This window comes from Cebus imitator, unplaced genomic scaffold, assembly GCF_001604975.1.
Source record: "Cebus imitator isolate Cc_AM_T3 unplaced genomic scaffold, Cebus_imitator-1.0 Scaffold200, whole genome shotgun sequence".
In the NCBI taxonomy this organism is placed as follows: domain Eukaryota; kingdom Metazoa; phylum Chordata; class Mammalia; order Primates; family Cebidae; genus Cebus; species Cebus imitator.
Genome location: NW_016107515.1, coordinates 1,703,300 through 1,726,438, shown reverse-complemented (window position 1 = coordinate 1,726,438; position 23,139 = coordinate 1,703,300). Strand labels below are relative to the sequence as shown.

The 23,139-nt window shown below is 51.8% G+C and overlaps 1 protein-coding gene across 3 annotated transcripts in view; it reads left to right on the top strand.

Annotated features, from left to right (window-relative positions):
• Positions 1 to 11,370, top strand: part of FGF18 (fibroblast growth factor 18) — a 36,970-nt gene extending 25,600 nt beyond the window's left edge. For all 3 annotated transcript variants that reach the window (XM_017547685.2, XM_037745426.1, XM_017547683.2), the window contains 2 exons: positions 2,965 to 3,071; positions 10,295 to 11,370. In XM_017547685.2, coding sequence (XP_017403174.1) covers positions 2,965 to 3,071; positions 10,295 to 10,561 — 374 coding nt within the window. In that variant the 3' untranslated portion in view covers positions 10,562 to 11,370. The remainder of the gene's footprint in view (positions 1 to 2,964; positions 3,072 to 10,294) is intronic.
• Positions 11,371 to 23,139: the final 11,769 nt, after the last annotated feature.

The following is a 23,139-nucleotide window of genomic DNA, read 5'->3' as shown; positions in this document are numbered from 1 at the left end:
CGTGCTGGGAGGGGCTGAGAGGGAGTCTCCCCCTTGGGCCTATGTGGGGTTGTCTGGACCCCAACTCAGTGGCTTCATCTACTTCCTTCATCTCCCACCCCTGCCCCTCTGCTAGACCCCACTTCCTAATCCCAAGGAGAAGGAGAATAGGATCGAGCCATTCCCCCTTGCACAGGTAGGGAAACTGAGGCTCAGAGTAGGGTATGGCTTTCTCAAGGTCACTCAGCCTAGGATGGCAATGCCAGAAGGAAACTAGACCCAGTGAGCCCCCCCCGCCCAGGCATTTTCTGATGCCCTTCTCAGTGTGGGATGCCTGCAGCCCTGAAGGATGTTGGGAAGTTCAGGTCGTAGCACAAGACCGAGGGAGGGAAGCTCTGCTCCTCCACCCTTGCAGACACATCTCATTTCCTTCCACTGTATTTTTGTTTTTCTTTTCTTTTGGGAAAACAGTTTGGCTTTGCGGCTTGTAGGAAGCTTAAATAACAGTTACTGAGTTTCCCCTCCCTAACCTCTGAGAACAGAGTGCTAAGGTCTTCACAGCATCATTTTGTATAATCCTCACAATAGCTATCGAAGGTTATACCCCCATTTTACAGGAGAAGAAACTGAGGCCAAAGGTCATATGGTTGGGGCCAGGGATTCCTATCCAGATTTGTGTACTACAAAGCTCTCACCTTTGCCCCTCATCAGAAGCACCTGAAATTGTTCTGGCAGCCCCATAACTCCTCATCCTCCGTGGGGCTTGAGCTTTGCGAAGATATGGAGGAAGCAAGTTTCAGAGCTGCTGTGATGTTTGCCCCAGGGAGGGAGCTCACAGAGGAGATGACAGGGCGTTTGACTTAAGGGGAGCAGGGAGGATCAAGGGATTGCACCCCCACCTACCGCCATCTCAGCGTTGGTTAATATCCCCAACTCTGTGTTTTCTAGGGCTGGGGGGAGGTGGAGAGAAGAATGTGCCTCCCCTTGTTTCTAGAGTTACTAAATTCTTGTTAGATCTTTAAATTTTATGTAAATTCTTCTTTTTTTCCCTCTTGGAAAGGTGGGTATCATATTTTAATTAGTAGTGGTGTCAAAGGAGGGCTAGATTAATTATTGGAAATCTCAAGTTCCAGATGGTTTTAATTTTCACAGCAGGGCACCAGGGTCTATATTTGTAAATTTTTTTATTAAAATCATACCTAGTGCATTTTAAGGGCACTGAGGTATACTCTTTGTGGCTCCAAGGGTACTGTACTCAGGAATTTGGGGCTATGATTTTTGTTATGGAGAAGCAAGTCCCTTGTCACTGAAATTAAACTTTTGTGGGCGAGGGAGGGGCGGGGGCTACTAGGAAATAAGGGGTCAGGGAAAAGAGTGCACGAATTTCGAGGGGGGCAGTCACAGGCAAAGAAAGCAGCTGGTGTTGGGGAGTCAGGCACAGGGTGTTTAAGACCAGAGAGGAGAGAGAGCTCAGAGAGGGCATGTGGCCTACCCAAAGTCACACAGTAGCCTCCTACTGGGGAGAAAAATGTGGGCTGGCAGAGGGAGAGGAAAAGATGTGGACATAGCATGCCTAATCAAGGGACAGTTATACTCTTTCGCTGCTTGATGTCCTTGTTCAGGCAGGGCTTTGGGGGATCAGTTGCGGACCCCTCATCCTGAGGAAGGCTCTGTGGAGCATAGATGGTGTAGCATGGGGTCTCCCACCCTGGACCAGGGGAGATTGGGGCTTCAGTGGGATTTCTGGGCTCCTGGGAGTTAGTTACCCTTCAGCTTTGGTGGCCTCCATGGAGGGCAGTGGAATATCCTGCATACCTTTTCCCAGAGAGCTCACACCTCACTCTCTGTGCCCTTCCTGCAATAAGTAGCCAGGGTAAAGGTGCCAGGGGGCACTAGCAGGGGCTCCAGATGTTTGCTGTGCAGGAAGGGGCCACAGACCCAATTTTTGGAGAAAACAGCTTGACATTCTGAAAGGCAGGGGAGGTGTGCATGCATATGCCTGCATGTGGGTCTGTCTGTCCCCTTGGTCCCCTTAGCTGTTTCTCTGTGCTTTTTTTTTTTTTTTTTTTTTTTTTTTTTTTTTTTTTTTTTTTTTTTTTTTTTTTTTTGAGATAGAGTCTCACTGTGTTGCCCCAGCTGGGGTGCAGTGGCGCAATCTCAGCTCACTGCAACCTCTGCCTCCTGGGTTCAAGTGATTCTCCTGCCTCAGCCTCCGAGTAGCTAGGACTACAGGTGCACCACCACGCCCAGCTAATTTTTGTATTTTTAGTAGAGACAGGGTTTCACTGTGTTGGCCAGGCTGGTCTCGAACTCCTGACCTCAGGTGATCCTCCTGGCTCGGCCTCCCAAAGTGCTGGTGTTACAGGTGTGAGCCACTATGCCAGGCCCTCTGTGGTTATTTGTGTGGTATCTGGGGAATAGGATTATTTGTATGGCTGGCTGTCCTGATTTGGGGAATGGCATTATTTTTCTGACTGTCTGTCTTGCTTTGGGTTTGGGGGAGGGGATTATCTGGACGGCCATCTATCCCTTTGGGAGAATGGTCTTTTTGTATGGTTGTCTGTCCTGCTTTGGCAAATGGTTTTTTTGCATGGTTCTTTGTCCTGTTTGGGGGAGCTGAGGGGCTAGGGAAGATAGGTTATGATGGGGAGAAGGGCACACTGGTGTTTAGCCACAAGGGGCAGAACTCCCTTCTGGCTGGAGCCATCTGGATCCCAAGTGGAGCCAAGAGAGGCTGGAGGGAAGGGAACAGGTGATAGGTAGCTTCCATCTCCCTGCCTGAGGGGCAGGGCACTGCTATTTCTCTGATTTCTCTGTGGTTATTTGTATGGCATCTGTCCTGTGGGACTTGTTAGGCCTCCCCATGCCTGATTTTGGGGGAGTGAGGGACCAAAGATAGGACCAGGGACCATGTCACTCAGCCTTTAGACCAAGCCATTGCCCCTGGTAATAAAATGTGTCTTGTTTTCCTTCTGCCTTTCGAAGCCCAGCTCCTAGTGGAGACAGACACCTTCGGTAGTCAAGTCCGGATCAAGGGCAAGGAAACGGAATTCTACCTGTGCATGAACCGCAAAGGCAAGCTCGTGGGGAAGGTGAGTGATGGCCTGGGACTCCAAGAAACTTAGGGTTCCCCTCTGGCAGCTCTGGGAGCTGCAACAATGTGTCCAGAGCATTGTCAGCCCCAAATGGAAACTGTAATCTCCTCCTTTCACCCTGCCCCATCCCCACTCCTCTGCCCTGGCACTTGAGCTCACCAGGCCGAGGAATTCAAGGCTATAACTTATGGTGCACATAGGTCCCTGGTCTCTCCTGCTGGGTGTGGAGCTCTGGCTTTCTTGGACATGGGAGAAAACTTGAGGGGCTCTGGGGCACCCCAGCTATGTGTTCCTGAAGTCTGGGAACAAGGAGCTGGCAAGCCAAGGGCTGTGGCTGCAGTGATCATTTTAACAATTGCCAGGGGCTGACAGTGCCAACGGTCCTGTAGTAGTGGGCTCCGGAACCCGGCCGCCTCTTCAGTGCTGGGCTTCATGGTTCTAGCATTTCAGGAAGATTTTATTACTTTGAAACTGGCAAGAGAGCTGCATGTAACAAATTAGGGTGGGGGCAGGTAGGGGTGACCCTCAGGTGGGGGGGACTTCGGGAGGGGGAAACCCACATGCAGAGGGACCTGAGTCTCCAATGATGCTGCTCCTCAGCACCCCAGTTTGTTTGCTGGGTGCACCTGTTTGCAAAAGTCACGAACTGGCTTCCGTTGGTGTTTGAATGAAAGGTGTTATCCACAGGAGCTCTGTGGTGGGGTCAGGCCCTCTGTCCCTTCTCTCTGCAGGGACTGACTCACTCCCATATCCAGCTTGTATGACTAGGGTTGAGGGGGTTCTGCCTGGACAGGTGGAGGGGGGTGGAGGCTAGGCCCAGATTCCAAGGGGGAGGGGCTTCTGCTTGGGGGCAATGCCCTGGCTGATTATTTGTGGTTCATTACGTCTTGCAGGGGGTGAGGCCATGGTTTTGATTTTTTGAATCCCCCGTCTTATCCCTCTCCCCCTCGCCCCACACCCAAGAGGCTGGGAAGGGTGTAACAGGCCAGGGATCCTAGCCAGGGCATTGTCGCATTATTTTGTTAATAATTACGGTCACAATAGCCTCCGCTAATTGAGCACCGACTTTCTGCCTGGCACTGAACTGAAAATGAGTCCCAGGAGGCTGCCACGGCTTCCATCCCCATTCCACAGATGAGGAAGCCGAGGCTCGGCCACGCCCGGGCACTTGTCCCAGGTCCCACACTAGAGCTCCACGGGATTCAAAGCCGGGTTTGGAAGGAAAAGATTCCAGCCGCGCTGCCCACACCAACTAAGGCTTCTCAAAGAGCAACATAATAGTAATCCGCAGAGCGCGCCTCCGGGATGCCGAGGAGTGGTTTTAATTAGTGATTCACTTTCCGCCGTTACGAGGCCGGCCGGCCGGCGACGGGGGTCGGGGCCGGGACCGCGGACCGGGGCGCGGGCGCCGGGTCCCCCTGGCCTGGCGGGTCCCCCTGGCCTGGCCGACCGTTTCCTGTGGCGGCGCGGCCCAGCCCCGCGTCAGGCGCTTTGTTCTCCTGCCCGCCTGGGCCGCCTCCCAGGCCCAACCTGCTTTGAGTTTTCGGCTCGTTTTTCTCCTTCTCCCCCAGGAGGGGCCGGCGGCACCCGCTAGTGCCCGTGCCCACGCCGCGGCCCGCCCTCGCCGTCTGCGCGCACGGTTCCCGGCATCCTGACCCCAGGAGCGCCGCGTGGGGGTCAAAAGAGCAGCCCTGTCCCCTCGGGCCGCCCCCCCACCCCGCCGCCGGCCGCCTCCCGCCGCCTCCCGCCCTCGGGCTGGCCGCTGAGTCACCGCTTCCACAGGAGCCGGCTCCGATTTCCTGCCCCCTCGCCCTCTCTCCCGTCATTAATATTGGTGACGGTTCAGCTGGCGCGGCGCGCCCTGGCGCAGCGGAGGGAGGCCCGGCCCCGGCCCCCGGCGCCTCCCCCGCTCCCGCCCCGGCCTCCACGCCCGCCCCCAGCCCCTGCCAGCCTCCTGTCTTCTGCCCCTCTCCCTCGGGGGTGGGACTCAAGGGCGCCCCCAAATCCACCTGTCTAGGCTTGGCCTCCGCCTCGCCCAGCGCCCCTCGCTCTCTGGCCCCCGAGGCAGGAATCTGGCTCCTGGGCTGCCGCCCCCGCCACAGCCTCCCTGCCCAGCCGGGCCTCGGGTCCTGGGAGTCCCCTCTTTTTCTAACCCTGCCACTGCCTCTGTTCTGCCCCCTACCTTCCCAGAAGTCGTTGTCCCAGCTGCCTGGTGTGTGGCTTCTGCACCTCCAGGCCCTTCCCCACTGCCCACCTTCGGCTTCCTACGGCACTTATGGCATTGGAGGGCAGCACATGGCTTGCGCCCACCCCCACCCAACTCCAGACCCACCCATGGGTCTTCCCACCTTGCTATGGGACACTGAAGGCCCTGGGGAGCCTCCCCGGGCACATGCATTCCTTATGCCTCAGATGCATGGCACTGGGCACCACTGTTCCCTGGATGGGGCCTTTGGGCACTGCCCATGCTGTGCCCTCTGCTGGAACTGCCCTTTCTTCTGTCCACCTGAGTCCTGGCTCATTATTCCCGGACGCCTCCGTCAGCCCACCCACCCTGGAGCCCCAAAGCCCCTTGAACAGCCCTCTGTTACCTGTCTGCTGACCTGGGTGGTCGCAGTCTGTCTTTGTGCCTGCATCCCTTGTCACACTGGGAGCTCCCTGAGGGCGGATTCTGCATCCATTCATTTGAGTTCTGCATACCTGGCCAAAGGGCTGCTGGGGCACCAAAGAGAGAAACATGGTTCCTGCTGTCTGTGGATTGACTCTTAAGCCACAGCCTGAATTGTCCAAATCAAGCCAAGGGAGTCAAAGCGCCCTGGCCTTGCCAAGCCTCCGCGTCCTCATCTGTAAAATGGGAATGATAATCTGAGCACTTAGTAGACAAGTAGGCACTTGCTAACTGTTAGTCCCTTCCCCCTTTGAAGCCGGGTTACAAGTCACTTCTTCACCTGTGGTAGTGCCTCTTCTCAGCTCCAGTGCCGAGTCCTTTGGAGTGGCTCAATGGGACAGCTTTGGGCCGTCTGTGTGCCAAGCCTGCACATCCCTGGCCACAGCAAGGGCACCCACATTGAGCCCTCAACAGAGCTTTCCAGAGGCTGCAGGACCTTGCTGGAGTTACTCTTTCTGCCGAATTGTACCAATCAGCTGCCAAAGCTCTGTCCCCAGCTCCTGCATGCTCAGGTGGCCCCTCTTCTTGCTACCCCTCTGGAACCTATGTCACCAGGTCCAGGAGGTGGCGCTTCCTTTCATTTTGTAAACAGTTGTTGAGTATCTAGCATGATGTGCTAGGCACAGCCCAGGTTGTAGTTTTCTCATCTGCCCCCACCTGTTTCAATCACTGAGCCCTTTTTGGGGCAACAGAGTCACAGACCTTTTCAGGGCAGGGGAGCGCTCTGCCCACCAGCACATCTTTGTTAAGATGGCTTTGGTTGCAAGTGGCTGAAATTCAACCTAAAATGCCTTAAGCAAAAAAGAGAATGTAGGGCTTATATAGAAACAAACAAACAAACTAAAAAAAACACAGTCCAGGGGGTGGCTCTAGTTTCGGGTAAGACGGAATCTAGAGGGCAGATGATGTTATCAGGATTCCATCTTCAGATCAAATAGAAGGACTAGGGCTCCAGTTCAGGAAGCAAGAGGTTGGAGGTGGTATCAGGGGAGAGATCAAATTCTGCTAAATCATCAGGGTTCTGGGATGGGATATTCACTTACTCTTTATATACTGATGCTTCTGCCTTGCCTGAACCAATTGAGTCAGAGTTTCTGGGGGTGGGACCCAAGCACAGGTGTTTCTGGGATCTCTCTGTGTGGTGAGCAGGGTCATAGCGGTAGCCAGGGGCAGAGGCATGTGTCAAGCCCAAGTGTAGCCTGCTGTTAGCTTCTTACCCATTTTTGCCTGAGGTCATGGAGGGGAACTTGTGATCATCATAGCCCCAGGGCTGGTTCCCAAGATCCGTGAATTTCAGCCGAGCCCAGCTCTTCCACCCTCTTAAGTAAGAATGCCCAGCTCTTCCACCCTCTTAAGTAAGAATGCTCAGCTCTTCCACCCTCTTAAGTAAACCCAGACGTGTATTGAGCCTGCATGCCTGGCACTGGGTAGCTCCTTGTACATCCAAAACCTTGCTTTGTGCCAATGGTGGCTATGTGGGCCTGGGGGAGATGAGACGTTTTGACGGGCAGCACCTGCTCCTTCTCACCCTTTCCCCTTTCGGACCTCTCTGGAACTGGGCAGAGGAGAAGTGAGCTGCAGTGCTTGGTTGAGACCAGGCTAGGGCACGTTCAAATCCCAGCTCTGCCACTTACAAACTCCATGACCTTGGACAAGCCTGTTTGCTTCTGAGCTCTGCTTTCTTCTACCAAGTAGAGTCAAAGAAGAGGATGAAATGAAATGGAAGTAGCAATGTCTGGCCTATAGTTGGCATTCAATAAATGGTTAATGAATAAGTAGGGAGACCAAGTGGGCTAGGCGATTTCTAGGGCTCAGCTTGCTCTGTCTCCCTAATCAGTGTATCCCAGGAGGGACTTCTCATAGCTTAGGACTCTCTCTGGGACATTTATAACAGATCCAGGAGGGAGAGTCTGTGTTCTTCAGGAGGAAACCCCTTTCATGTGTCATCCCACCATTTCCATCCTAATGAAAATGTGTTCTACCCCAAGTTCTCGGGGCACCCCAGTCTTGAGCTAAGGCCTGTGCTCAGCAATAAGAGAACTGAGAAGCAGCCCGACCTCATCAGGCACTTGGGCTAATGCGGAAGTGGGCGGATGTGGAATTTCTCTGTTGGGTTGTGGGGAGGAGGAATGGGGTTCAGAAGATGGAGTATGTGAGCCCAGTAAGGCTTGACGCTCTTGAAGGAGGAAGAGGAATTGCCCAAGGAGATAAAGCGTAGTCCTGGAAGGCTTCCCAGAGGAGGCAGTTGTTGAGCTGAGCCTGGAGGGCTGAAAGCCATTTTCCAGGCAGTGGCAGGCATTCTAGGATCGGGGAGCATCATGGTGTAGTCTTTGTTCTGTTTGCTCCAACTCTTTGGTTGAGACCAGGCAAAGAACCTGGATTCAGGTTGGACAGACAGCTCCAGAATTTTCCATGGGGTACCCAGAGCCCAGGGACCACTCCCCTCCACCTGCCTTGCACACTTGCCCTGGCTTTCCTCACAGGAGACCCTCACTGCTCACGCCACCCGTACTGTCCTCTGGGTCCCATGTATGTGTCCCCGGTCTGCCCCTGCCTGTTCTGCAGCCTCCTCGAAAGATCTCATCCTCCAGAGAGTGTTTTCTTACCCTGCCTGTCCCTTTCTGCAAAGTTCAGCCCTTGGTCTGCAGGGCCCAAGCTTGCCCTCTGCTCAAAGGTGAGTCTTCCTGGAAGCCTCAGCCTGTTTTCCACTTCAAACAAAAGGCTGGAACTCACACCTCAGTCTCCACACACAGCCAGACCGCTGGGCTTCCAGCTTGGCTGGGCATCCGTCCGTAACGAGGAGTGGGCCCAGCCTAAATTTGGAGATGTTAGTTGGAAACTCGAGTGCTGCTAATTCAGGCCTTCCAACTTTGTGTGTTTCCCACTCTTCCCCATCGAGCAATTCGGCTGTCTCAGAGAGGAGACTGAAGCCCTGCCTCCCCACCACCCTGTGTCCAGATCAGATCCAAGGGAGGCACGCCAGCCCTGTCGGGAACAGCTGCCCTTCAGGAGTAATCTAGCAGGCTCCTACTGAGTGTCAGATTCATTTATAAGCATCACTCCCACAATGTCTCTATGATGCAGAAGTTGTTCCCATTGGGTAGATGAGGAATTTGAGGTTTACAGAGTGGGACTGACTGGCCTGAGGTTATACAAGGAACTGTTAGAGGTCATTCAGTTTCTGACTCCAAATCTAGTGCTCTTTGCCCAGCATACCCAGACTCCCAAGAGAGTTCACACATCGGCCCAGGAGCCTGAGATCCTACAACTGACGGCACAGTTGGGAGTTCAGCCATGGGAAATCTCTTATTTTTAGTGGCCCCCACCTTACTTCATACTAAGTATGAAAATGCACCACATCCCACGTTACATGTAATTTATATTTAACTAGATCGAAGTGGAGTTGAGTTACAGCTGAGTAGCTGATTTAATGTCAGGTTTTGTGCAAACCCATCAGGACTCATTTCTGTTGTAAGTGATAGAATGCAGGATCACCTGGTTTAAAGGAAATGAGCCATTATTGGCCCACATAACCATGAAGTAACTTGAGCTTCAGATGTGACCGGATCTAGAGCCCAAATAATGTGGCCAGGATATAGTTTCTCTCCTTCTCTCCCCCTTGGCTTTGCTTCATCTGTGCTGGCTTCACTGTCAGACAGGATCTCCCCTCATGGTGATAAAGTGGCTGCCTCTGCTTCAGCCTTACAAACTCATCCAGTTTAAATCCACCTATGTTTGGGGTTGCCTAGAAGATGTCTCAAGGAACACTCTGATTGGATGGCTTGGGTCACATGCTCACCTATGAGCCAGTCACTGAAGCCAAAGGGAAAACAGTGTCTGGATGTCGTGCTCTGGTAGGGATGAGGTGGGGCTCCTGGGCTATGAGGGTGGAGAGTGGGGAAGGAATAGATTTCTGAATGGCAGTGGGAGTCTGTTACCTAATTGGAGGGTGGGGAAAGATGCAGGGGCCAGTAACAAAAGTTTACTCTACAGCTCCAGGAAGTGAAGGCTCTCTCTCTTGTGCTGCCCCATGCCCCTTGTACCTGCTGTCCTCTTTCTCTCCTCCTCCTGACCAAGACTCTTTGCTTGGCCAAACTAGCGTCAGCCTCCTGATCCTTCTCTTACGCCTATCTGTGCACTTCTTTGTAAAATCCAGTTTTAGCAAGAGCCTCGCAAAGACAGTTTAGCAAGAACCCCCCACTCTCGATATCTGATCGGGGTCCTCATCCTTCTCCATCCCCCAGGTGATGTCTGATCTCCCTGGCCTGTCCTCAGCAAAAATCCTGTTAGGTGGCTTTAGCCAGAATCCCCCATACCCTCAATGTTTCGTCTTAGTCATTTTCCATCCTGTTCCTTGGCTGTAAACCAAGGAGCACCCCTACCTGCCCATGCCGTATTCAGAGTTGGGCCCAGTCTTTCTCCCCCACTGCAAAACCCTGCAACGTTGTCCCTACAACGATCGAGGTGGTCCTGAATGAACCTTCCTTACTGTGCTTTAGCAAGCATCACTGAGTCATATTTTTCTTGAACACTCCCCCTCTCTCCCCTGCAGCCCGATGGCTCCAGCAAAGAGTGTGTGTTCATCGAGAAGGTTCTGGAAAACAACTACACAGCCCTGATGTCGGCTAAGTACTGTGGCTGGTACGTGGGCTTCACCAAGAAGGGGCGGCCAAGGAAGGGCCCCAAGACCCGGGAGAATCAGCAGGACGTGCACTTCATGAAGCGCTACCCCAAGGGGCAGCCGGAGCTTCAGAAGCCCTTCAAGTACACGACGGTGACCAAGAGGTCCCGTCGGATCCGGCCCACACACCCCGCCTAGGCCATCCCGCAGCGGCCCCTCAGGTCGCCCTGGCCACACTCACACTCCCAGAGAACTGCATCAGAGGAATATTTTTACATGAAAAATAAGGAAGAAGCTCTATTTTTGTATATTGTGTTTAAAAGAAGACAAAAACTGAACCAAAACTCTTGGGGGGAGGGGTGATAAGGATTTTATTGTTGGCTTGAAACCCCCGATGACAAAAGACTCATGCAACGGGACTGTAGTCAACCCACAGGTGCTTGTCTCTCTATAGGAACAGACAACTCTAAACTCGTCCCCAGAGGAGGACTTGAATGAGGAAACCAACACTTCGAGAAACCAAAGTCTTTTCCCAAAGGTTCTGAAAGGAAAAAGAAGAAAAAGAAAAAGAGAAAGTAGTACTCTGCCCACCAACAAACTCCCCCTGACTTTCCCAATCCTCTATCCCTGCCCCAAACTCCAACAAAAATCGCTCTCTGGTTTGCAGTCATTTATTTATTGTCCACTGCAAGCTGCCCCGAGACACCGCGCAGGGAAGGCGTGCCCCTGGGAATTCTCCGCGCCTCGACCTCCTGACGACAGACGCCTCGTCCAATCATGGTGACCCTGCCTTGCTCGCAGTTCTGGAGGATGCTGCTATCAACCTTCCGTGACTCACGTGACCTAGTACACCAATGATAAGGGAATATTTTAAAACCAGCTATATTATATATATTATATATATATATATAAGCTATTTATTTCACCTCTCTGTATATTGCAGTTTCATGAACCAAGTATTACTGCCTCAACAATTAAAAACAACAGACAAATTATTTAAAAAACCATGAGGCGAGTGGTGGCTGGTAGTAGCGGGGGGGCAGTGTGGCCTCTGTGTCTCCTGCTTTCTGTTTGGTCCGTGGTCTTTGCACTGAGAGCTGGGGCCTTGCACATTCATTCATTCATTCATTGAAAGATTCATTCGACATTCACTATGCACTATGCACCAGGCACTGAGAAGGCAGCCTTAGAACAGATGGAAATCCCTGCTTGCAGGGAGATTCTATTCTAATGGGTCATTGATTCAGTGACCGCTTCCGTCATTTGTTCATATGCGTTGACTCATACGTCTCCTGTGCCAAGGCTTGATTCTAGGCCCTGGGGATTTATCAAAGAACATGGAAAAAATCCCGGCCCTCAGGGAATTTCACTTCTAGGAAGTCATTGATTCATTTCTTTATTCATTGATTTATTGATGGATTCATCCATTCAATATATATTTCTTAGGCACTTCCTAAGTGCCAGGCAGTCTTCTGAGTACTAGAAATTAATAAGAATAAAGCCGACAAGAAAGCATGCCTCTCGGAGCTTGCAGTCTAGGGATTAATTGATTCACTTGTGTCATCTACATCAGTGCTTTGCCAGGCACAGGCTGAACACGGAAATATGGTGGGAGCATTGAGGTCAGCTGGGGACCTGGTGTTTCTCTCCGCAAACTCTCATGGGCTGGAGCTTGAGGAATCTGGTGATGTTACCTTCCAAGAACCCACCTTCAAGGCCTATTTCCCAGGGCCTGGCCCAGGATGTCAGGGAGAGGCCAGGTTCGTCTCGGGGTGGAGGCAGATTGAAGGTTGGTGAGTCCTCTGTCCTGAGGCTTGGGCTGTGTGAGCGTCAGGCTTGGGGTGGGGGGCTGTTTCTGTTTTTCTCCCTCCCCATGGTCTCCAACCTTAGTGTTGGAACAAACCGTATATTCCTGGTGGGGCAGGAGGTGGTCTGAGGCGGAAGTCACCTCTGCTGCGGGGGTCCTGTGGCTGTCACCTGCCTCCCTTGAAAACTCCCCCTCCAGGGCTGGTCAGAAGAAGTCCCCATGAGACCCTAAGGAGTGGTGGGGCAGAGGCAGTGGGGAGGGGCAGGAGTGCCTTCTCTGCAGGCTCCTGGCTGGGGTGAGTGTTTCCACTTCTTCTGAGCACAGCTCTTGGTCTTGACCTTGCTGTCTGCGTTATGAACCCTTATCCCTTCACCCCTGGGCCCTGTCCCGAATGTCTTTGGCTCACCCTTCTGCCTATCACAGCACATTTCCGTAGAGTTTTGTGAAGCTCTTTAGCTGTACAATCTCATGGTGTTCTCAGGATACCATTATTATCCCCATTTTATAGATGAGGAGACTGAGGCTCATAACATTATGCCACTTCTCGAAGATCACACAATAAGAAAGCCATCGGGCCCGTGTCCAAATCTTAGCCTCTCCAGGATGGCGATAGCTGCCACTTGGAGAGTGCCTGTCATCGTCGGAACCTCTGCTGGGGGCTTCAGTAGGTGCGCTGCCTGGGTATCCATCAGACAACTCCCCTTCGTGGGAGGTGGGCACCCCTGCTTCCACACTGGACAGTAAACAGAGACTCCAAGAGAGCATCAGTTTGCCCCAGGCCTCACATTGAGCAGATGACAGCCTGAGACTCTGGCTGATAATCACAGCGATTCAGGTTGTCATCGATGGGGAACCTGTTATATGTCAGCTGCGTTCACTCTTCCTGTATTATTTTATTTAATGAAAACAATAACCCTTAGAGATAGGTGTTTGCTAGAGAATTGTGGAGCCAGAATGCAATCAACCATCTGTTCATTCATCCAAAAAATATTTATTGACTTTACTCTGTACCTGACACTCTCCCAGGGGCTGAAGATATAGCAGTGAACTGCACGGAGCCCTGGCCCTCATGGGGCTTCCATACTATTAGGGAAGATCAATAATAAAACAGATGCAGGCCGGGCGCGGTGGCTCACGCCTGTAATCCCAGCACTTTGGGAGGCCGAGGCGGGTGGATCACGAGGTCAAGAGATCAAGACCATCCTGGTCAACATGGTGAAACCCCGTCTCTACTAAAACTACAAAAAATTAGCTGGGCATGGTGGCGCGTTCCTGTAGTCCCAGCTACTCAGGAGGCTGAGGCAGGAGAATTGCCTGAACCCAGGAGACGGAGGTTGCGGTGAGCCGAGATCGTGCCATTGCACTCCAGCCTGGGTAACATGAGTGAAACTCCGTCTCAAAAAAAATAAAATAAAATAAAATAAATAAATAAATAAATAAATAAATAAATAAAACAGATGCAAAATATAACGCCAAGGAGTGACAAATCATAAGAAAAAAATAAAACGTGGTGAGGGGATAGAGGATGCTATTTTAGATGAGGTGGTCTGGGGGGGCTTCTGCAGGGGGGGATTTTGAACAGGAAGGAAGCGAGGGAAGAGTGTTCCACAGAGAGCGCCACAGCCTGGTTGTCGCGGGATGAAGGGGGGCCAGGGGGGCTGGAGCAGAGTGGGTGGGGTTGGGGGGAGAATTGGAGGAGGCAGACCACCACCTGAGCTTTCACTTGGAGTGAGATGGGGAGCCACACGTGATGTGCCTCCCATCTAAAGGGATTGCTCTGGCTACTGTGTGGAGGAGGACCGGTGGCATCCAGCCGGGCTGCCCAGTGCCAAAGCCTGGGCACTCACTCTGATCTGATGCTGCTCCTGCCACTGGCTTTGATACACCTCTGTCCGCAACACAACTCAGGCCCCTGTCCTCCTGCACCCAAGACCTCGCCTTTGCTTCATCCCTGGGGGCAGTGGGACCAGCGTTGTTTCCTTGTCTTGCCTCTTAGTGTCCCTGACGTTGGCAGATGTGGGCCCAGCTTTTGTTTAGACAGAACTTTCTGGACATTTCCTGAGCTATGAGAAATATGTTGATGATAAGCACAGTGGGCGGGCGGGCACGTTTCCCAGCCACGGACGCTGTTGCCTTAGGAACGCTTGCTTGAGGTAGGAGGCTAGCGAGGGTTGCCATAGTCTGGCTGGGTAGGAACCCCAGGGATAAATATCTATGACTTTCAGAACACTGGGCCCACCCCACCAGCTTTTGAGGTGGGCATTTTTAACCACACTTTATAGAGCAGGCTCAGAGAGTCACGTCGTTGAAGTCACACAGGCAATAAATAGAGGAGCTGGGGTTTGAACCCAGGCCTGTCTGTCTCTAGAGCTGTAACTTGACCCGAGTCCAGACTCCCGGAGCTCGCGGCATCTGTCCAGGGTTCCAGTCTTTCTCCCTTGGTGTCCATCATTTCCCAACCCACCAGAGGGCGGAGGCAGGCATAGACCACGTTTCCAGGTGCTGATGGCGGCCCTTCTCCACTCTCCACAGCCTCCCCAGGACGTTGCTGTCATAGAGACCACAGAGACATGAGTCCTGGAGCGCTTCAGTTTGCTTTTGACGTGGCCACTTTCCAGCTGCGTGACCTTGGGCAAGCCACGTCTTTTCTGTGAGTGGCGTCTGTCTTCATCCCAGTTGATTCTACCTTGTGGGGCTAATGTAATGCTCCAGAGAGAGCAGGGCAAACACCTGGGGATGATTCCGATTCCTGCCCCAGAAGAGGGGACCCGGGCAGGGGGCTTCATCCTCTCAGGCTTCTCTCTCCAACTCATTGTTTTAGAGAGGAGGGAGCCGAGACCAGAGAGGAAGCGACTTCCTCCAGGTCCCCCAGCGAGTTAATGACAGAGCCCATTAGATGATCAGTTCATAGGAATGATAGTGGGTGAGGTGAGTCAGGGGCCCCTTCAGTGGCCAGCCAGGCCCTTCTTCTCATCCTTCCCAAATTTGCAGCAGAGGGCAGTGGGAAGGGGGTCCTCACCACCCCGTCCCCCAGCCCTATCATGGTGCGGGAGGTGAGTGAAAGTTGACCCTTGCCCTAGCATTTCAAGAGACAGGCAGGCAAGAATGGTAGGAAGGGCCCCCTGAATCTGGGACAGAAGTGGATTTGGAGACAAGGGTGTTCTCCCCACCTCCCCCGCCCTGTGCGTTGTTTGGATCCAGAGTCTTCTCCACCTGTGGCCACCCCTTGCCCTCCTGCTCTATACACACCTTGATGTCCACACATCCAGCTTCTAGCGCATGGTTCCTAGGGCAGAGTAAGCTCTTGCTCTCTCTTTTTTTTTCTTTTGAGATGAAGTCTCACTTTGTCACCAGGCTGGAGTGCAGTGGCGCGATCTCGGCTGCAACCTCCACCTCCAGGGTTCAGGTGGTTCTCCTGCCTCAGCCTCCTGAGTAGCTGGAACTACAGGCACGTGCCACCACGCCCAGCTAATTTTTGTATTTTTAGTAGAGACAGTGTTTCACCATGTTGGCCAGGATGGTCTCTATCTCTTGACCTCGTGATCCACCCTCCTCAGCCTCCCAAAGTGCCGGGATTACAGGCGTGAGCCACCGCGCTTGGCCAACTCTTGCTCTCTTAGCTGTTACTCTGATCACATTTGATTGGCACAAGAACCTGGCAAGATAGATGTTAGGATGTATATTTTGTAGATGAGAAAACTGAGACCTGTAGAAGAATGTCATTGACCCAGATTCTATGGTAGAAAGTAACCAAGCTGAGATTTGAACCCAGGCCTCCCTGTTCCCACTTTTCCCTTTCCCAGCATTCCTCCCCATCTCTGCCTTTGCTGGGAGTGGAGTGCGGAATAAAGTTCCAAAGCTGAGGGCCAGAGAAGCAAGTGGCCCTACCAGGGTGGGTGGGGAGGGCCTTCCCCAGGGAGAGGCTGTGTTTTGGGAGTGTGTCACCAGTGCCAGCCAGGTGAGCCGCAGGTGTGGGGAGGCACAGCGCCAGGCTGCCTGCAGGACGTTGAGGGGATGCCCTTCTGCCTGCCTGCCCAGCTGGAGCCTAACAAGGCCAGGCTGGGATGGCCTGGGGCTTGAAAGCCCCATAAATGGGGCAGAACCTTCCCTCCCCAGCAGCAGGATTGGGGCTTCCAAAGAACAATAGTGAATTAGGTGCTAAAGATGTGAAGGCTGCTCCCCAACCATGCAATTAGCTTGCAGGTCTGTTACAAACATTAGGCAGCAGAATTGGGGACCAGATGGCGGCAAGGCTCACCCTTGCTGTCCCAAGACAGCCTGGCTTCCTGGCTGAGGTTTCCAGCTCTGGCAAGGAGGGGAGGCGGCAGGTAGACCCGGTGTATGACCCCCTGCAGAGCAAACAGCCATTAATCAGGCATTCCCTCCCCTCCCTTGGGCAGCTTCATGACCCAATTAGCACTTGCTAGAATTTCTGCCCTGCTCTTCCAGTCTCCCAGGCTGACCGCCCTGCAGCTGCAGGCCCCATGTCACCCACCCTCTGGGGTGGGTTGGAGGTACAGCCGATTTAAAAAGACTGTCACAGACCTCAGTCTCCTTTCAGTACCAGCTTGGTGGAGCCTTCCCCAATTCTGTCACTTAATTCCCACCACAATCCTCCTGGAGACTTTTTAGTCTGCTTCCTACCAATGAGGAAACCGGCAAAGAGAAGAGGGGTCACTTGCTCAAGTCCATCTGTGTGACTCCCCAAATCCTGCGCATGACAATTGCAACACAGAACAGCACCCCTGCAACCCCCACACCCAGGAGCTGGTGTGACTCCTGTCTTACTTAAGGATGGAAGATCAGAGAGGCAAGGTGAGTTGCTCATTATTAAGTGGTGAAGCCAGGATGTGAAACTACACCTACCGGGTTCTAGAACCTGCTTCTCCTCCCCTTCTGCACCTTCATTTCCTGTTCCTGTGTTATTCAGGATTCTTTTGGATGCAAGTGACAGAAACACATGGAAACTGACTTAAACCAGTAAGGACATTTATTGGCCTATGTAACAGAAAAGTGCACAGGCCACTGGCTTCAGGCAAAGCTGGATCCAGGTGTGCACTCTCCTCTCCCTGCTTTCTGCTGTGTTGGCTTTATCTTCAGGAAGGCTTTCCCTGCTGTTCTAGGCTTACATCCGCCTGGACTAATAACTTCAGCAGAAAGAGAACATATCTTTCCCACAGGCTCCAGTAAAAGTCCCCGAGTGGACTCTGATTGGCTCAACCCCCTTACATCAGTCACCGTGATCAGGGAGACAGAATAGTTTAATTGTCCAGGCCTAGAACATGGACCAGTCCCTGCAACTGGGCTGGGGAAGGGATAAGCCAATTCTACCCAACTTTAAGGTCTGAAAGTGGGAGACGGTGGCCTCGCCAAGGAATAGGGCAGCATAGGGCAGTGATCACCAGAAAAAGGGGTGATCACAAAAGCAAGAGAGGTCTATACCAGAGGTTCTCACTTGAGTGCATCAGTCACCGGGAGAGCTTGTGAACACACAGATTGCTGGGACCCACCCCTACGGCTTCTGCTGCAATATCTAGGGTAGGCCCGAGAATTTGCATTTCTGGTAAGTTCTCGAGAGATCGTGATGCTGCTGGTCTGGGCCACATTTTGAGAACCAATGTTCTGCCCTCTTGTTTTATCATGCTTCTGCCTTCATTGTACAGTATCACCATTCCAGAATGTGTTCTAGTCCCAGGCCAACAGGTGCATGGATACCATCATCTTAGGGAATCCATGTACATATCGCAAGGGCTCTTTCCTAACCCATCTGCTGCAGAACACTCCTCTGACTGGCCGTGTTTCCTCCTCCCACCCACTTTCCACAATATTCTCCTGCACTTGACAATGGAAAGGTGCACCTGTCACTCGCCCCACATTTCATCCTGTGTATTCCCAGGGGTGTAGAAAACTCCATACCATGGAATATGGGGTCCATCTCAGTGCAGGGAACTCCCTTGAATTCTGGTGCTATGCATTCATGGTAAGGGCTCAGGGCAAACTGCGGCTCCTGTTTTGGGCCGCGTTGAATTATTCTGAACTCAGGTATATTGTACAGTCAGATGGTTAGAGTATTGACAGTTTTTCTTGAGTTAGCATGTATCTTTAATTCCCCAAATATTGTCCTGGAATTCACTCAGCATTCACTACTAAGGGAGGGTCTTGTGATTGCAAGGGGAATATTGATAGTGGGATTAACTCATTCAGGACACAAACTCATGGGTATATTCCATGCTGTCTCTCTCTCTCACTCTCTGACTCTCTCTTTCTCATCCATCCATCCATCAATCTATCTGTCCATCCACCTACGTATCTACCTATCTGCCAACCAACAAAATCATCTCAGAATCGCAATGTTTAAAATTTGGAGACAGCGTGCTGGAAACTAAGAATGCCCAGGGCATTTTCTTAGCCATCCTTTCCTTGCTTTATATCTCTGTAAAGCATTTTGCCCACTTGCAAAGAGAAGGAGGTAAAGTGTTCCAAACTAACTTCTAGTGATGATTATTGAGGAAAAGATCCTGGCTGGGAGGGAAGATCGTGTTCTGTTTTTGTTTTGCTTTGTCTGTGGGACAGAGTCTTGCTCTATGGCCCAGGCTGGAGTGCAGTGGCGCAGTGGTGCAGTGGTGTCATCTTGGCTCAGCGCATCCTCTGCCTCCCAGGTTCAAACGATTCTCCTGCCTCAGCTTCTCAGGTAGCTGGGTTTACAGGTGGGCATCACTGTGCTTGGCTATTTTTTGTATTTTTAGTACAGACAGACAGGGTTTTGCCATGTTGGACAGCCTGGTCTCAAACTCCTGACCTCAGGTGATCTGCTGCCTTGGCCTCCTGAATCGCTGGGATTACAGATGTGAGCCACACGCCCAGCCAAAGCTCGTGTTTTATATTTTCTTGAACATGTATTCTGACTCGTGGGGGGAGTATTTTCACTTAACTTTTGCAAAAAGATTGCTGGCTACTATAAAACCACATTCATTTTTTTAAAAACTTGGACGTAAATCTTATTTCTCTCACTCATCACTGCTCATGTATTCATTCTCAGTGAGTATGAGATGGATTCTACTAAAAATACACAATTTTCAAAGATATTTAGGGAATTCATGAGTAAAAACGTGTGAAGAGCCCACTCTAGTCTAATCCATGCAGGCTTTACATGCACACAGATGCACAGTATCAACCTAGAAAACATTATCCTGGGCCCTGGGAGCACAGAGGTGCCTCAACACAGTCACTTGTGGGTATGTCAAGAGGTAGCTCTTGGGGAGCTCACAGCTGAATGCTGGAAACGAGTGGACTTTGAGGCAGCAAGAGAGGAAGGTGGAGAGGCAGGGCCCAAAACTTGGGATGCACAGAGGAGGTGGTGACTAGCTGGGAAGGGATTGAGAACTGGGTGTCAGGAGACTTTGAGAGGCTGAATAGAGATTTAGCTGCAAAGAGAAAGCGGGAAGAGCAGCCCAGGCCCAAGGAACAGCATGTGCAAAGGTGGAGGGAAGCGAAGCTGTACGAAGGTTTACAGAAGTGTGTCGTGACAGGAGCTTGGAGGCGCAAGTGGAGTGATGGGAGCTGAAGGCAGTAAGGGAAAGAGATCAGACGGTCAAGGCTGTGGCGCTCCTAGTCTTCCTTGGTGAACCCACACTCTGATGCTCATCCAGATGCTTACAACCAGCAGCATGACAGCATAAACTCAGGCCTCCCCTCTTCCCTCCTTCCTTCCTGCTTGCGACATTTTCTTTTTCTTTCCTTTTTTTCTTTTTTGAGACGGAGTCTTGCTCTGTCGCCCAGGCTGGAGTGCAGTGGCATGATCTCGGCTGGCCTCCTGGGTTCAAGTGACTCTCCTTCCTTGGCCTCCTAACTAGCTAGGATTATAGGCGTATGCCGCCACATCCAGCTAATGTTTGTATTTTTAGTAGACATAGGGTTTCGCCATGTTGGCCAGGCTGGTCTTGAACTCCTGACTTCAGGTGATCTGCCCACCTCGGCCTCTCAAAGTGTTGGGATTACAGGCGTGAGCCACCACGCCCAGCCTACTTGCAATATTTTCTAAGTGCCTATTCTATACTGGCTTCCTTGGAGATAAAAAAATAAATAGTACAGTCTCTGCTCCTACAAGTCTTGTTGAGGAGACAATTAACAATGACCACAACATGGGACGAGTGCCACAATGGGCAAGGATAGTACAAAGGGGGAATCTGAGAAGACTTCCTGGAGGAAGAGACATCGAAGACCTGAAGAATGAGGAGGCATTGGCAGGGATAAAATGGGGATGAGGCATTTTACAGAGCAGCAGCAATGTGTGAAAACACATGGCTAAGAGAGAACACAGCCTGTGGGGAAATAAACAAAAAAGGAAACTGCGGAGGACTTGTTAGTTCAATATAGGAATGGCAGCTTTGTTAGAAAAAAATGAAGGGTGCGGGAAATGTTAGCGGGGGATTGCATTGGGTTTCTGGTCCACTGAGGATGCTCAGGCCAGGGCTGATGGAGACGTGTGGTGGTGGGTACCACAGCTTCCTTGAGCATCTCGTGGGCTGCCTCAGACTCAGGTTTGGCTCAGTTCCACAGCACCTTGGTTCTGACGATCTGTGCAGCCATTGAGGACCATGGCCCGGATCAGTGGGTCTCACCTGGGGTGATTTTGTTTCCCAGCTAGGTTCCAGCACTGCTAGATTTTCTTCCATTTCAGCACTGCTGGAATGTCCACAGAGCTGGAACCTAGCTTTGCATGGTGCCTAGAAACATAGTGTTCATGTAGGCCGGGTGCAGCGGCTCACACCTGTAACCCCCACATTTTGAAAGGCTGAGGCAGGCAGACCACGAGGTCAAGAGTTTGAGACCAGCCCGCCCAGCTAATTTTTGTATTTTTTTTTTTTGAGACGGAGTCTTGCTCTGTCGCCAGGCTGGAGTGCACTGGCGTGATCTCGGCTCACTGCAACCTCCGCCTCCTGGGTTCAAGCGATTCTTCCACCTCAGCCTCCCAAGTAGCTGGGACTATAGGCGTGTGCCACCATTCCCGGCTAATTTTTGTATTTTTAGTAGAGACGGGGTTTCACCATGGTAGCTAGGATGGTCTCGATCTCTTGACCTCGTGATCTGCCCACCTCGGCCTCCCAAAGTGTTGGGATTACAGGTATGAGCCACCGTACCCAGACTAATTTTTGTATTTTTTTTTTTTGAGACGGAGTTTTGCTCGTTACCCAGGCTGGAGTGCAATGGCGCGATCTCGGCTCACGCAACCTCCGCCTCCTGGGTTCAGGCAATTCTCCTGCCTCAGCCTTCCACGTAGCTGAGATTACAGGCACGCACCACCATGCCCAGCTAATGTTTTGTAGTTTTAGTAGAGACGGGGTTTCACCATGTTGACCAGGATGGTCTCGATCTCTTGACCTCGTGATCCACCCGCCTCGGCCTCCCAAATTGCTGGGATTACAAGCGTGAGCCACCGCGCCCGGCCAAATTTTTGTATTTTTAGAAGAGAAGGGGTTTAACCACGTTGTCCAGGCTGGTCTCGAACTCCTGACCTGAAGTAATCCTCTCGTTTTGGCCTTCCAAGGTACTGGGGCCCGGGGGACTGCCACTGGTATCTCATGGAGAGTGCAGGGACATTGCTGAACATCCTACAGTGCACAGCATAGCCTCAACCACAAGGAATTGACTGGCCCCAGCTGCCAATTGTGCCAAGGCTGAAAAACTGTGGCCTAGATCCGTTATTACAGGAGGATGGCAAAATGGCAACTTTTGAATTTTATTACCTCTTCACTGTCTATTGACTGGGATTTTTCTATAAAAAAGAACTTTCTTCCAGCAACTATTCAGTTACCCCAAGTACAATTCATACAGGAAAGCAGGACAAGTGCCTGATTCTTTCTCTTATTTGTCAGTTTTCAGAACATTAGTTAACTAGCATGCTCCAAAGATGAGGAGTGCATTGTTTAAGTCCCACCATAAACTTTTGGATTTTCAACTTGTTTATTTATTTATATTTTTGAGACTGAATCTTGCTCTGTCTCCCAGGCTGGAGTGCAGTGGCATGATCTTGGCTCACTGCAATCTCCACCTCCCGGGTTCAATCGATTCTTGTGCCTCAGCCTCCCCAGTAGCTGGGATTACAGGCACTCGCCACCATGCCCTGCTAATTTTTGTATTTTTAGTAGAGACAGGTTTTCTCCATGTTGGTCAGGCTGGTCTCGAACTCCTGACCTCAAGTGATCCGCCCATCTCGGCCGCCCAAGGTGCTGGTATTACAGGCATGGGCCACTGCACCCGGCTAGATTTTCAAATTTATTTAGTGGGTTTCAATCCACAGCAGTCACTGTTCTTTTTGAAGGTCGAGTGTTTCAATTTTGATCAGCGAGGGCTCCTGCCAGTGGCTCTCGTGTCTTTTTGTCATCACCGCCTTTGTGCTTTGATGGCTTCTTTGCTTTCTGGTGTGAAAAGACGTCCCATGTTTTCTCAACGTGTTTTACATTTCCCAACCCTGCCCTGGGATCAGCTCTTTCTCTAGGGCCCTGGTTTAATTTAGCAGAGAGTATCAGGACTTAGTGAGAGTTCAAAAGAGACACAAAGAAACCCGTAAAGCTGGAACCTAGCTTTGCATGGTGCCTAGAACATAGCTCTCATGAAGCCACCCGGCATGGTGGCTCACCGCTGTAATCCCAGCACTCTGGGAGGCCGAGGTGGGTGGAACACAGGTCGGGAGTTTGAGACCAGCTTGGCCAGCATAGTGAAACCCTGTCTCTACTAAAAGCACAAAAAATGAGCTGGGCATGGTGGCGGGCACCTGTAATCCCAGCTACTTGGGAGGCTGAAGCAGGAGTTGTGCTGGTGTCAGGCCTCCAAGTCCAAGCCTGGCCATTACAGCCTTGGTGACCTGCACATACACCTCCTGATGGTCCCCAGGAGCCGGAAAGTCTGAAGTCACCAGGTGACCACAAAGAGAAGTGAAACGACTGGTTTCTGCCTCAACTGATTGCTC